We start from the raw sequence: 12,666 nt of genomic DNA, 5'->3' as shown, positions 1-12,666 counted from the left end.
TTAATAAAGCGTAAACTTTACATAATCTTTTATAGGATTTAGTTCACATAATTAATCATTTGCGTCTCCACTTTCTAAGTGAATGGTCAAGCCTCACACAACTCTGGTTTCTCAAAAAAGCCTCACACAACTATTATTGATAGTTCTTACAAAATTTCCCAACCAAAATGTTACAACACAAATTGACTGCTTGACAAAAATATATGAAGGTTCTTGTGGTTATTGAGTTGGTCTACAGAAATTACTCAAGCTTCATGTCCCTTGTAACTATTAAAGGACATTTTCCTGAAGAAACTTGCCCAATGAAAGGGGCAAGATGAGTACCTTTACACTTTGCCAACATGCAAGGGACCATTTCAAGATTCCATTTCTTAATACCATGACCAAAACGAACTGCCGCGTCAATCGTCTCTCTTTCAAATTGCCGTTCCAATTTCTTCTTGTCATTTTTTCCACACTTCCTTTTTATTTTTTCCTTTTTTCGTCTTACCATTACAGAATTTTCTTTTTGAACATTACGAAAGAGCCAAAGTAGCTTGAAATAAATAATAATTATTCTGATGGAGCCTTCGCCTCAGAATTGACCATTGACACAGTGTATAAACATAGCCTCAATGAATTAACTGACTTCTTTTACTTACTAAAGTATTGAATCTAAAATCATGCCCATTAGCATTCTAAGGTCAAAAGTATAGTTTAAATTAAAGAAAAAAAATTACTTTATGTATACTTAAATTGTATAAATAGGGGTAAATGACTTAAATCATATAAATAGGGTAAACTGAGCTTCTAATGTTTCATAGAAATTGCATGTTACGTCAGAATCGGAAGAAACTAATTATGTAAGAAACTAATTATGTACGAAGAAACAAAATATCCCTCATTTCTGACGCGAATATTTTTTTAGAATTTTGTAAATAAAGATTCTTGTCTTGTGGGGAACGATGCACAAATTTTTTGAATTTGGTACCAACAGGTATAATCCCTGCAGAACTAAGTTTTCTTTTAGGCCTTTCAACCAATCAATACAACCTCGTAGGGCAACTTTTGCTAAAACTCAAGTAGTTTTTTGAAAACTTGCTTCAGATATGAAATGGTATTCATGCAAGCCCTTGTTATTCCCAATAAAATTGCCTGACAATATATCGATTCACCTAATTAATGAACCTGCAAATATCGGCAAAACAACAAGTATTGATAAGCAAGGCAAATAACTCATGATAAAGTAATAAAGACAAGATATGCTTTGACCAGAAAAACCCATGCTTTATTAATTCGAGCATAGGATCTTCGGTAAAGAGGAATCTGATGATTCAAGTGGAGTTTTTTTTATAAGGTATCAATAAGATGGAGATATGCTATGTGTTGTTTCAGGCCCTACATAAACACGGACACTTAAAAAAATCTAATGGGCAGCAGACCACATAATATTCGGTTCTCTGCTTGTGGACGCCCTTACCACATTTTAAAAGGCACCTCACTTTCTTAATAAAGTAACATTAGTTTTTAGATGATTTAGTTCACATAATTAGCCATCTGAATCTCCACTTTCTAAGTGAATAGTCAAACCTCCCACAACTCTTATTGATAGTTCTTACAAAATGTTACAACACTAATTGACGCTTGACCAAAAGAAGGTTCTTGTGGTTATTGAGCTGGTCCCATGTGACTATTAAAGGAAAAACTTGTCCAATGAAAGGCTGACCCTTAAGAATCAGTACTTAAGTTGTAATGTTGTATAGAGCAAATTCTTGAACATACTGTACTGGTACAATACAGTAATAAATATATCTTTGAAAATCAGCACCATATGATCGGATTAATTATCATGGCTATCGTATGACAAGGAAACTTTTCTGCAGGAGAGACAAGCATAGAAGCCATACATGATACATAACTGCTACTCCAACTTCAATATCGCCTCATTAAAATAAAAAAGACCTAAGTAGTTTCCTCCATAAAGCTTTTCAGGATCAGAAGGGTTCCAAAAGGTAAAGTGTATGGACATCCTATATTCCTATTCAACATTCATCCTTCGTCTTTCCAAGCATGTCCTCTCAAGCATCTGAGACCAAATCCTCTCAGATCTCGAGTTCACAGCTCAATTTTCAAGCTCTCCAGGTGATTCCGTCCGTCAAGCTTTGCTGAGTAGTAGCGCCTCATGAATTCCATATACCCCACTGATCTGTACCGCGCTTTGCTGTTACCATCTTTCATGAGCTCCGGCAAAGGGCCAACCACGGCATCCTGGCATGGCCGATGGAACACCGCAGCCGAGATGCGCTCTCTGTCTGGGTGCACCACTGCCCGGTGCTCAACACTTCTGTACTTGCCGTTGCTCAGGATCTGTCATGAAGTAACAGGATGCATTGTTCATATCAGATAGGTGAGAGTGAGAGATCATCCAAGAGGGTTAATACTTAATAGACTATATTCAATTGCGCATACAAGTAGCCTATCACTAATCCATCACCTCAAGTACGTCGCCAACGTTGACAATGAACGCTCCTTCTAGAGCGTCCACAGTGAACCACTTGCCGTCCCTCCTAATCTGCAGGCCCGGCATGTCGTTCACCTGGAGTAGAAGTGTCAGGCCGGAAGCGTCCGTGTGAGGCGACATTCCCAGCACCTTGTTGGCTTGCCGGCATGGCGGGTAGTAGTTCATCCTAAGACCCTGCGGCTGGCCTTGGAACATCTGTAACAATGATGCTGAATCAGCTCCCATGTCCTTGGCCATGAACTCCAACAAGCAGCGTGCCACTTCCGCTGTCTCTGAGGAGTACCTATCTATGGACGTTCTGCAAACAGAGTTGTCGGGATCAAAAGTAGAATGACAACCGGGAGAACAACTCTACATGTATGAGTTTTTTTTTTTGTTGCAAATTCCTAGTTTTGGCAGTTACCTGAAGGAAGATGGGTGAGCAGGCCAGAACCTCATGTCCCTTGCCTCATTCGGCCTCGCCACGAGGTAGAACATGTCCGCCCAGTCCAGTTTCTGCTTCTCTGACATAACAAAGACCTGGCCATAGCCTTCGAGGCTGTTCGGTAGCTGTGAGTATGCCTTCTTGGTTTCAAGTGGCAGTTTGAAGAACTCAGCAATGTCTTTCCTCAGGTTGCAGATCACTTCGTCTGGCACCCCATGGTTGATCAGCTGCAGTTTTTGTGTACAATTAATTGCACAAGTCAAAATGGATCTTTTTGGTGAAGTATTTGCAAGTCATAACAAATTTACCTATACCAAAGTAATGAGGCTCAGCTCAGTTCACTTTGCTCGAGTTGATACACATCTATGTGTGCATTTATCAAGTCGAAACTACTAAAACAGTGAAACTTCACCTTTTTTGGTACACTCTAGTACATGTTCATGAAAATAACTACTGACGTAGTTAAACTTTAGCTTCAAAATACTGCCTAGTACCACCTTAAGACCTTATGATCTTATCCAACTGCGCAATCTTTTAAATAGCAACAGCAAGACATAATCTATTCATACCTGAAAGAAGCCCCACTGCTGACAGGCAGATCCAAGCTTTGCACACTCTTCAGGCGATGATTGGGGATCACACAGCTTGCGGAGATCAATGATAGGAATTGCAGAGGTACTACCATAGCCAGTGATTACCTCTTCAGTGTTAGCCTCCGCCCTTATGTACCTCTCAGGTACCTGCCCATCAGATCCGTTGCAAGCCTGTGCTAGTTCCTGCACATTTGCCACTGGTAGAGATCCTGTGGCTCTAGCGTGTGCCATTGTTATTCCTTGATCTTACAGGTGCTGGTGGTGCTTTGACTGATTCTTTTCGGAACATATCTTCTGGTACTAAACCCATGAAGTATTAAACTATTAAAGATAATCTGAACAGATGATGCTCAGGTGTATTAAACTATGAAAGATAAAGTTTTGACACTATAGCCTGGTAGAGAATCACATGGTCTGTCACAGAAGTCTAAGCTGCTACAGGTTGCAATTAATAATGTCTCTTTCAAGAAATTTAAAAGTAGGCCGTAGTGGACCTGGAATCGCAAGATTACTTATTTCAATACAAAGATACCATCTTCTTAATTAATACAAAGGTACAGAGGGTCACTTTCATCTGATGATCACTATATATAATTAACAACATCAGTTAGTTACTGTATAAATATTAAGAGTCCAAACTCCAATCCTGATTATTTGTTCTTACAAAATCTCCCTTCTAAAATGCCAAAATACTAACATAGGCAGATGGATGTGTTACTGTTTTGAGTTGAATTCCTCACCCTTTAGGTCTCTTTTGACTATCAGCGCAAATTTTCCTATATAAACTACTTCCCACTGAAAGATTGAAACATGAGCATAATCTTGACATGGACAGCCTGCAACATTTGGAAGGAACACAACAAAAGAATTTTCGAGAACAAGTCGATGCAACCCTGGGAAGTATCTTGCTTCATCAAGGAAGAGGTGGCACTACGAATGACTGCATGCAGGCACCTGGGTTTAGTAGCTTTAGTTTAGGATGTGTCCTAATGAGTCTTTCAGTTATTTATGTAATAAGACCTTCGTAAACTACACCTTGCTTTCTCCTCCTTAAATGATATAGCAGTGCATCTACTTTTATGTTTTTCTAAAAAGAAAAACATAATTGGAGGTGTCTAGAACATATTCCCAATTTGTTTCATCAAATTTTCATTTTTTATTTTCTGGAAAAATGCAAAGTAGATGCGCACATAAAGCTTGAGAACAAAATATACCTAATATATAGTTCAAGACACAAACTATTTGGTAAAGTCGTCATCATAATACAGGTTTCTTTTCACCAACAGATATGACAAGGACTATCTTCTGTAGGACACAGCATGAAAGAGGGTGCACCTCCCTCCATCGGTAGATGGTTACTACTACAGCTTGAATTTTTCAAGGTGATTTTTCCCGTCAAGTTTTGCTTTGAAGTACTGCGTCAAGAAATCCCGGTAACTTGTTGATCTGTACCGCACTTTTTCGCCTTTCACAAACTCCGGCAGAGGGCCAACTATCAGATCCTGGCAAGGTTGGTGGAACATTGCTACTGAAATTCTCTCTTTATTTTGGTGTATCACGGCCCTATGCTCAGCGCTTCTAAAGTTTCCATTGCTCAGGAGCTGTAAATGATGAATAACTCATTAGTACATCAGTACAGGAGATAAAAGGAGTTCATCCAATAGTATTGCAAGTAAAGCATGCCATGCAGCCCCAGATAACAACTGAACATTGATAAGCATCTCAGATGAGATGACAAAAATCTAGTGTTGCATATATGAACATTCGATCTGTTGTTTGGAGCTTTCAAAACATAATGTATAGAATAATCTTACAAATAACGTTAGTTTTTAGTTATTACCTCAAGTGCGTCGCCAACATTAACAATGAGTGCACCATCCAAAGCGTCCACAGAAAACCACTTGCCATCCCTCTTGACCTGCAGGCCCTGCACATCTCTCTTCTGTAATAAGAGTGTCAAGCCACATGCATCGCTGTGTGGTGACAGCCCTAACACCTGATCAGCTTGCCAGCATGGAGGGTAGTAGTTCATCCTCATGCCCTGATGCTGACCTTCAAACATTCCTAGCAGCGATGCTGGCTCAGCGCCCATGCCCTTGGCCATGAACTCCAGCAAGCGACATGATAGCTTTGCTACCTCTGAGGAATATACATCTACAGAATGCCTAAATTCAAGAGAGACAGGTTATGAAACAGAAACACTTATCATGAGCTAAGTTACACAGTTTTAGCCTTTTAGGTGATTGGATGAGTTTTGGCAGATAACCTGAAGGACGCAGGGTTTGTAGGCCAGAAACGCAAGTCCCTTGACTCAACTGGACGAACATGAAGGAAAAATCTGTCAGACCAGTCCAGTTTCTGGTTATCGGACACAACAAAGGCCTGTCCGTAGCCTTCAAGGCTGTTTGGTAGCTGTGAGCAAGCCTTCTTGGCTTCAAGTGGCTGCTTGAAGAACTCAGCTATGTCATTCATCAGGTTCTCAATCACTTCATCTGGAACTCCATGGTTGGTGAGCTGCAATTTTGTTCCATGAACGTTCAGCTACACTTTTCAAAATTCAGAATAAATATGCTGGGTAAATGAACAAATCAATGAATCGGGTGTTATTTGCAAGAAAATAAATCTAGTATCTGCACTGTGCAACCAATCTGCACATCATTTCACTTATTTTAATCTATTTGCTCCCCACCCAAAGCTTGAAATATCAAGAACTTGATTTTGTGTACCTGAAAGAAGCCCCAGTTCTGACAGGCAGAAACCAACTTCACGCACTCCTCCTCCGTTGACTGTGGGTCAAGTAACTTGTTGAGATCGACAATTGGAATTACCAAAGTACTACCATGGCCGATGATCACCTCCTCAGACCTAGCCTCCATCCTGAGGTATCTTTCCGGTATCTTGTCATTGAACCCGTTGCAAGTTTCCGCAAGTGCCTGCACATTAGCCACAGGGAGAGATCCAACGGTTCTTGCTGCCATTGGTATTTCCAAGCTTCCACAGTTCCACTGCAGGTAGTTGTTCTCCACTTGGAGTTTTTCAGAATAGAGAAGATGCTGGAATATAGATGTGCTTCAACCTCGTGGAGCAGTCATCTGTTCACTTTGATGATGCCGACATAAAACAAGAAAATGGGTAATGGAAAAAAAAATGAGTGAGTGGAAGGTGGGAGAGAGAAAAGAAAGAATAAGACCTCTAGAGAACTACATCAGCAGCAACACACACCTAGATGCAAACTTGACATCTACAACAACAACCACGACCATCTAATAGAGGTATGGCAACTGTCAAACACACATTTTCTGTCTCCTTCAATAATCAGTTTGTATCTCACGAATCACAGGTCTACTTTGCAAAATTTTTGGTACAATGATAGGTCCACAAGTCCCCTGTCCACGGACAAAGTTTCAGCAAAATCGGATATCGTTTCCCTTCCCAAACTGATCATCTATCAAAACTACTTTGTGCTAAAACTGTAGTCACCCAACGAAACCTCTCTTAAATCTAATGCTCTACTCAAACCAATCTTAAACCAACTGACCAGATGAAGTACTCTAAGTATAAAACAAGCTCACCAAGTTTGGTGCAAATCCAAGCATTTGAGCCTCCAATCACTAACTTGAGGTAGATCGGTTAGGAGCCACCAAATCTGGAAATATTTGCTTCTTTCTCTCCCTCCCCCCTCTCTCCCGGTCTCCCCCTCCCTCTCCCTCTCTCTCCAAGTTCACCAAGTGACGTCCATTCTAAAAAAAGTGGAGGCTAGAGTTTTTCTTACTTGACACTCCCTCTCAAAAAGCAATCTCAACCGTTGAATCAAGCAACCAATCAACGGTGCACAAGTATTGGGCTTGTGGGCTGTCCTGCTGCACTTTGCTGGGCTCTAAATCATCCTCACAAAAGGTGGGTAGCACATAATTGTTATGCAAAATTATATCACGTCGGAGTACAGCATTACTGTTGTTAAAACTGCTTTATATCAGTCCATTCAACTGAACTAGTAAAGATTAGACCCCCGACTTGCACGCTCTCCTTTTGGTAGTACAAATAATGTTCCTCGATTATTTGTTTCTTAAAACATAAATCAAAACAAAAATATCACTGCCATGTGGATGTCAGTAGCTGTTACTTTCAGGTCTTTTGCATATTTGACTATCCATGTGAATATACATTAACTAGATAAGAGCTCTTTAAAATGCAAATGTAACATAGTGTTAATAATTTAGAAATCGCTGCAAGAGGTATTTGAAAACTGGATACAATGCTTTATGCAATTTTCGCTTCAGAGGGTCATACTTATCTGCATAGTGTGTACAAGATACAGAATGTGCACAAAATATTCATTTATAAGCCCTTGAAATATACTTGAGTATATGGTTCAGGTAGTCAGGCACAGGGCACGCAACAGCAAAATTACAACGCTCGTGGATTCCTTATCACATATATTCCGAAAGCAACATACATATTAGACAAAGGAAAGAAGGCACTATCAACTATAGCCACTAACCAACAGAAGCATCATATCACATCTGTGCTGAAAGCCATATATCAGAAAAAAAAAACTCACTATCAATTACTCATTACGCAGTCACCAACAGAAAGATTAAAAAAAAAAAAGCATACTCTCATATGCCTAGCTTCAAGCTCTCCAAGTACCTTCTGCCTTCTAGCTTTGCAGCAAAATAGCCCTTGGTGAACTCAACACTATCTAACACCTTGTAGTGCGCCTGGTCCGTCTTCAACAGCTCCTGAAGCGGGCCAATGGTGCAGCCAAGGTGGACGCTATGGAATGTTGCAATCGTAATCCTTTCCTTGACAGGGTTTATTACTGCCCTGTGCTCAATACTCTTGTACTTACCATTGGTGAGGATCTGTTGGAGATAGAAAATGTTAATAGATTTTAGTTGATGTGATCAAGTGTAACTCTCGACATGTAACATTATCTTATAGTTATTAGACAATCTTCCCTAGGGCACATTGATAAGTGTTACTTCAAATACCTCAAGAACATCCCCTATGTTGACGACAAGAGCTCCAGGTATAGCCTTCACGGGAAACCATTTGCCATCCTTCCTGATTTGTAGTCCTTCTACATCATTTACTTGTAGGAGGAATGTCATGCCAACACCATCCGTATGCGGCGACAGACCTAAAACCTTGTCAGCTTGACTGCAGGGAGGGTAATAGTTGATCCTCATGCTCTGAGGCAGACCTTTGAAGGTGCCAAGGAGTGCCTCATGGTTAACTCCAAGGTTGTTGGCCATAAACTTGAACAATTGTGCAGATACATTTGCCAGCCCCAGTGAGTACCTATCCAGTGTGTCCCTATAATGAGCAAACATCAGCATCAAATGGGGTAATGAGACCTATGTTGAACAAAATCTCTGTCTACTTCAGCATAAAGCATGGTTTAATATTATAATCTAGCTGCTCTCAAATATGAAAACATTAAGAAGCCTTGGATAGATACCTTCCATGTTGGCTTACAGAAGCAATTCTCTAGCTCCTGGTATGTGGTGTAACTTGTTTTAGACATTTTTGCGTAATATAAACTGGACTAGATGAACAAACCTAGCATCCAATTGTTACGGACATGAAAGTTAAAATTTTCTTAAAAATGGCAGGAACTGAGTGGTGCAAGACAAATTCACCTGAATGTGGAAGGCTTTGTAGGCCAGAAGGCCAGACTCCTTTCCTCAACAGGCCGTGTGGCAAGGAACAACAAATCTACCCAATCCAGCTTCTGTTCCTTGGAGAAAACAAAGTGGTGGCCAAACCCTTGTATGCCATTTGGTGGAATTGCCACTGCCAACTTTTCCTCCAGTGGAAGGTTGAAGAACTCTGTGATGTCAGCCTTAATTTGCTGTAGCAATTCTCCATTGAACCCATGGTTCACTAGCTGTGAGTCTCACACTAATCTCATCAGTTTGATGTGATTAATGTGAATGGTGGTATGGCATAGCAAAATAATGGATCTCTCTTTACTTTTTATAAGTGAAACAAGAAATGTTATTTGAAGCAAAAAAAAAATCAGAGTGTATAAACATCACAGGGACAGATGCAATACAATGACATGGTACAGAAAGACAGAAGACAGAAAGACAGTGAGATAAATTTGTGGGGATGCATTCTTTAAAAGGTGCTGTAGTCTGAAAGAACACAAACCTGAAAGAATCCCCAGTGCTCACAGGCAGATCCAAGCTTAGCAGTCTCCTCCTCAGAAAACTCAGGGTTCAGCAATCTCGACATATCAATTACCGGTAGATTGTAACCCTTGGCATCGTCGATGGCAGGATCAGACATAATCTCAGACCTGACATACCTTTCAGGAACCTCACCGGTGCCACGGATGTTGTCGGCAACAACCTGCACACACTCATCTTGGTCGACGAACTCCACTTTCATTTTGTCAAAGATTTCAGCCATCCTCCCTTGATTTCTTTGAAGCAACAAACTTTCCCTGATGCAACTAGCTCAATGGCTTTAAGGCAACAGTTACGATAGGCAGATAACCTCTGAGGCTACAATAGACAATTCACATTAAGAATTAAGATATACTCCGAAGAATTAAGATTGGCAGCTAGCATACAAGTAGCGATTGCTTCATAGTCTAACTCCAAAGGAAGCCACATGACAAGTCTGTTACAATCTGCTTACGCAATCATAGTTGGTAACAAAGTCAAATATGCACATGTTACACTTTCAAGTGACGACTTTCTGTAGGATGATTGGCACAGCCATAACAAATGCTTGAGGAACACATCATCTTTGACTTTGAGCATCATTTTTAGTTGTACTATAATATGCTAGGCAACTTGCAGAATGGTTCTGCCCCCTCAGTGACAAATCGACCTACAGATTGTTAAATGAAAAGATTGTAATCTTCAGACCCAATTCCAGTCCAATGCTGAGTTTCTGATACCCCAGGGCCTCTTTTTCCGAAAGCATCCCGCGGGACCGCATAGCACCGATTCGGCGATCGCAGTGACATGAAGCTCCCGCGGCGCATGCGGCGGTCAGAACGCTGAAATCGAAGTATGGGACGCACCTTCGATCAGACGCGGAACCACCGGGAAGCCGCGGAGGAGCTTGCGGCATTGGGGCAAGAGGCCAATCAAGCCATCGATCGATCCAAACCCTACTAGACATGCTTAGTGGAAGAAGCCCAAGCGAAAGCGTGGGGCGCGTTGCGGGACCGACCTGGTGACCGCGGCCTGCGCCGCACGTCCTGCTCGGGGCGGAGCCGCGGAGGCCGCCCCGGTCGCCATTGCGACTTCGCGAGGACGGGCGGCAGGTGTAAGAAATTTCTTTTTAGGTCCCCAGCTTTTGTTGAAGGGTCTTGCTTTTGCAAACCCCAAACATATCGTAAGACCATCTCCAGAATACCTAAAAAAAATATAACTAAAAAATCTGGTTTCGAGCCCTTGCCAAAAAATTTTGGGAGCCAACAGTTCCTAATTATAATTATAAGTGATTCTAATTTTTTTGAGAGTCAAAGCATCTCAAATTTAACCAAATTTATACAATAAATCAAATTTAACCAAATTTATACAATAAAGTACTTCATTCATGATATCAAATAAGTACCATTAGTTTCTTCATGAAATATATTTTCATAGTATATCTATTCGGTGCCATAAAATTTTTATTATCCTCTCTGTAATTTTGATCAAATGTAAAATGATTTGACTCTAAGAAAGTTGAAATGACTTGTTATTTGGAACAACAGAAAGAGTACTTGCTCAAAAATTTAAATAGTAATACGTCATCATTATTCGGGCTCAGATCCTAATTTTTTCACGGGAAAAATAACCAACGCACCTACGTCCTGATTTAATAACAAGATCCATTTTCCTGCACAAACAATCCATTGTTTTGCCACTCTACGGAACTTCAGGAAACCATGGAACTTCAGAACTAGCCATGTAAATCGAAGCAAAACTCCATGTGATGGTACAGGAAGCGGCTCATTTTTACCTGGACGGAGCCACGGAGGGAGGCGTTCCCGCCAGTCCTGGTTCCAGCAACCGGCAACACAGTAGATGGATGGAAATAACTTCGATTCAAAGCAGGCCGTGCGCTTGACGAAGCAAAGTCAACGCCGTGGGCACAGGGGATCTAGCGTCGGTTGACAGACGGGAGCCTGCGCCGTCGATGCCAGGGAGCCCGCGGCGGAAGTAGGGGCGCGGCACGCTGGACGGAGGGGAGGCGGTGCCGGTAGCCCAACGCGCCCTGGGAGCTGGGATGGGGTGCGGCGGAGGCTCGATTGGCAGAAAAATGGCGCGACCGGGAGGGAAAATGCGCGGGAGGCAAAGAATGGCAGGCGACGACGGAGAATTTCGGGATTGGGAGCGAACCAACGCTGGCCAATATCTGGCACCGTAGAGCGCTGTTTTAGGCCGCGCGGAAAAATTGGGCAGGCGATTGGGCCACTGTTGGAGGGATCTTTTTCAGTTTTGTACCCAAAATCGATTTTTGGGAGTGTTTTTTGGCACTCTTGTAGATGCTCTAAGGTCAAACACAGTTTTTTTAATACAAAATCAAACTCAGCTTGGTATTTTAGCATTGGATGTCTCATTGGTGGTAACTGGTAAAAGAGCAAAGTATAGTTTAACCTAGTGATGATATGTTTGCAAATTTTCCTTTACTGAAATATTATTAGGGTTGCCAGCTTCCATTGAAAGAGTTCAAGCCAAAACATCCTTTGGCGTCTAGACTGGGGCTATTCTGACATCAATTACACCACCACACAGCTGACGCATGATATGAACTCTCCAGTGCAAATGAAAGACCAACTAAATGCAACATAAGCAAAAGACACTTACAAAAGCTACACCTAACACCTAGACCATCACAAAGACAATACACAAGCTTTTGCAGCAGATCTTGCCCAAAAGCAACAACTTCGTTGATTGTGCCTCATCCATCGCCTAAATGGATGACCGATTGGATCGGAGATGCTAGAGCCGGATTGACTAACGTCCCTGAAAAGTTTTCGGAAGAATGGTGGTACCAAAAAATCGAACGAGTCGACAATGATGCAAAGTCTTAGGTAGCTCACTGATGGAGAGGCTCCTGCGCTCGCCGACGAGGCTGTTAGTAGTCAATACTAGTTCACCGATCAAACTCTTCTCCCCTCATCTCCAGTTCCGGAG

General features: G+C 41.6%; 3 protein-coding genes across 7 annotated transcripts; all 3 read right to left on the bottom strand.

Moving 5' to 3' along the window:
• Positions 1–1,714: 1,714 nt before the first annotated feature.
• On the bottom strand, positions 1,715–4,579 carry LOC117838345 (2-oxoglutarate-dependent dioxygenase 11). The gene is made up of 4 exons (XM_034718343.2): positions 3,494–4,579; positions 2,904–3,151; positions 2,474–2,798; positions 1,715–2,346 (listed from the first exon to the last, which is right to left on the bottom strand). The coding sequence occupies exons 1-4, from the start codon at positions 3,746–3,748 to the stop codon at positions 2,095–2,097; spliced, it is 1,080 nt and encodes a 359-aa protein (XP_034574234.1). The 5' UTR covers positions 3,749–4,579; the 3' UTR covers positions 1,715–2,094.
• A 135-nt stretch (positions 4,580–4,714) lies between these two features.
• Positions 4,715–7,237, bottom strand: LOC117838346 (2-oxoglutarate-dependent dioxygenase 11). Of its 2 annotated transcripts, none has more exons than XM_034718345.2 (5): positions 7,090–7,237; positions 6,244–6,609; positions 5,784–6,031; positions 5,358–5,682; positions 4,715–5,118 (listed from the first exon to the last, which is right to left on the bottom strand). In XM_034718345.2, exons 2-5 carry the CDS (start codon positions 6,493–6,495, stop codon positions 4,879–4,881), a joined length of 1,065 nt encoding a protein of 354 aa, XP_034574236.1. In that variant the 5' UTR covers positions 6,496–6,609; positions 7,090–7,237; the 3' UTR covers positions 4,715–4,878. The 2 variants fall into 2 exon arrangements, with proteins under 2 accessions (XP_034574236.1, XP_034574235.1); XM_034718344.2 differs by having other exon boundaries at positions 6,244–6,616; positions 7,090–7,228.
• A 602-nt stretch (positions 7,238–7,839) lies between these two features.
• Positions 7,840–11,940, bottom strand: LOC117838344 (2-oxoglutarate-dependent dioxygenase 11). 4 transcript variants are annotated; one of them, XM_034718339.2, is made up of 5 exons: positions 11,489–11,940; positions 9,677–10,032; positions 9,163–9,410; positions 8,512–8,836; positions 7,840–8,382 (listed from the first exon to the last, which is right to left on the bottom strand). In XM_034718339.2, the coding sequence occupies exons 2-5, from the start codon at positions 9,935–9,937 to the stop codon at positions 8,137–8,139; spliced, it is 1,080 nt and encodes a 359-aa protein (XP_034574230.1). In that variant the 5' UTR covers positions 9,938–10,032; positions 11,489–11,940; the 3' UTR covers positions 7,840–8,136. The 4 variants fall into 4 exon arrangements, with proteins under 4 accessions (XP_034574230.1, XP_034574232.1, XP_034574231.1 ...); XM_034718341.2 differs by lacking the exon at positions 11,489–11,940 and having other exon boundaries at positions 7,840–8,045; positions 8,168–8,382; positions 9,677–10,701; XM_034718340.2 differs by lacking the exon at positions 11,489–11,940 and adding an exon at positions 10,560–10,700.
• Positions 11,941–12,666: the final 726 nt, after the last annotated feature.

The sequence above is a fragment of the Setaria viridis genome, chromosome 9, assembly GCF_005286985.2.
Source record: "Setaria viridis chromosome 9, Setaria_viridis_v4.0, whole genome shotgun sequence".
NCBI lineage: Eukaryota > Viridiplantae > Streptophyta > Magnoliopsida > Poales > Poaceae > Setaria > Setaria viridis.
The sequence above is the reverse complement of the archived record's forward strand: the minus strand, read 5'-3'. Positions and strand labels throughout refer to the sequence as shown.

Bases quoted from the DNA above. Each gene is read 5' to 3' on its own strand.
- LOC117838345 (XM_034718343.2), bottom strand. From the start codon at position 3,748: ATGGCACACGCTAGAGCCACAGGATCTCTACCAGTGGCAAATGTGCAG. The intron at 3,152-3,493 runs GTATGAATAGAT...CAAAAACTGCAG, and splicing joins AGCAGTGGGGCTTCTTTCAG to CTGATCAACCATGGGGTGCC. The intron at 2,799-2,903 runs GTAACTGCCAAA...CTCTGTTTGCAG, and splicing joins GCTCACCCATCTTCCTTCAG to AACGTCCATAGATAGGTACT.
- LOC117838346 (XM_034718345.2), bottom strand. From the start codon at position 6,495: ATGGCAGCAAGAACCGTTGGATCTCTCCCTGTGGCTAATGTGCAGGCA. The intron at 5,683-5,783 runs GTTATCTGCCAA...TCTTGAATTTAG, and splicing joins ACAAACCCTGCGTCCTTCAG to GCATTCTGTAGATGTATATT. The intron at 5,119-5,357 runs GTAATAACTAAA...CATCATTTACAG, and splicing joins ATGTTGGCGACGCACTTGAG to CTCCTGAGCAATGGAAACTT.
- LOC117838344 (XM_034718339.2), bottom strand. From the start codon at position 9,937: ATGGCTGAAATCTTTGACAAAATGAAAGTGGAGTTCGTCGACCAAGAT. The intron at 8,837-9,162 runs GTGAATTTGTCT...TGCTCATTATAG, and splicing joins ACAAAGCCTTCCACATTCAG to GGACACACTGGATAGGTACT. The intron at 8,383-8,511 runs GTATTTGAAGTA...TATCTCCAACAG, and splicing joins ACATAGGGGATGTTCTTGAG to ATCCTCACCAATGGTAAGTA.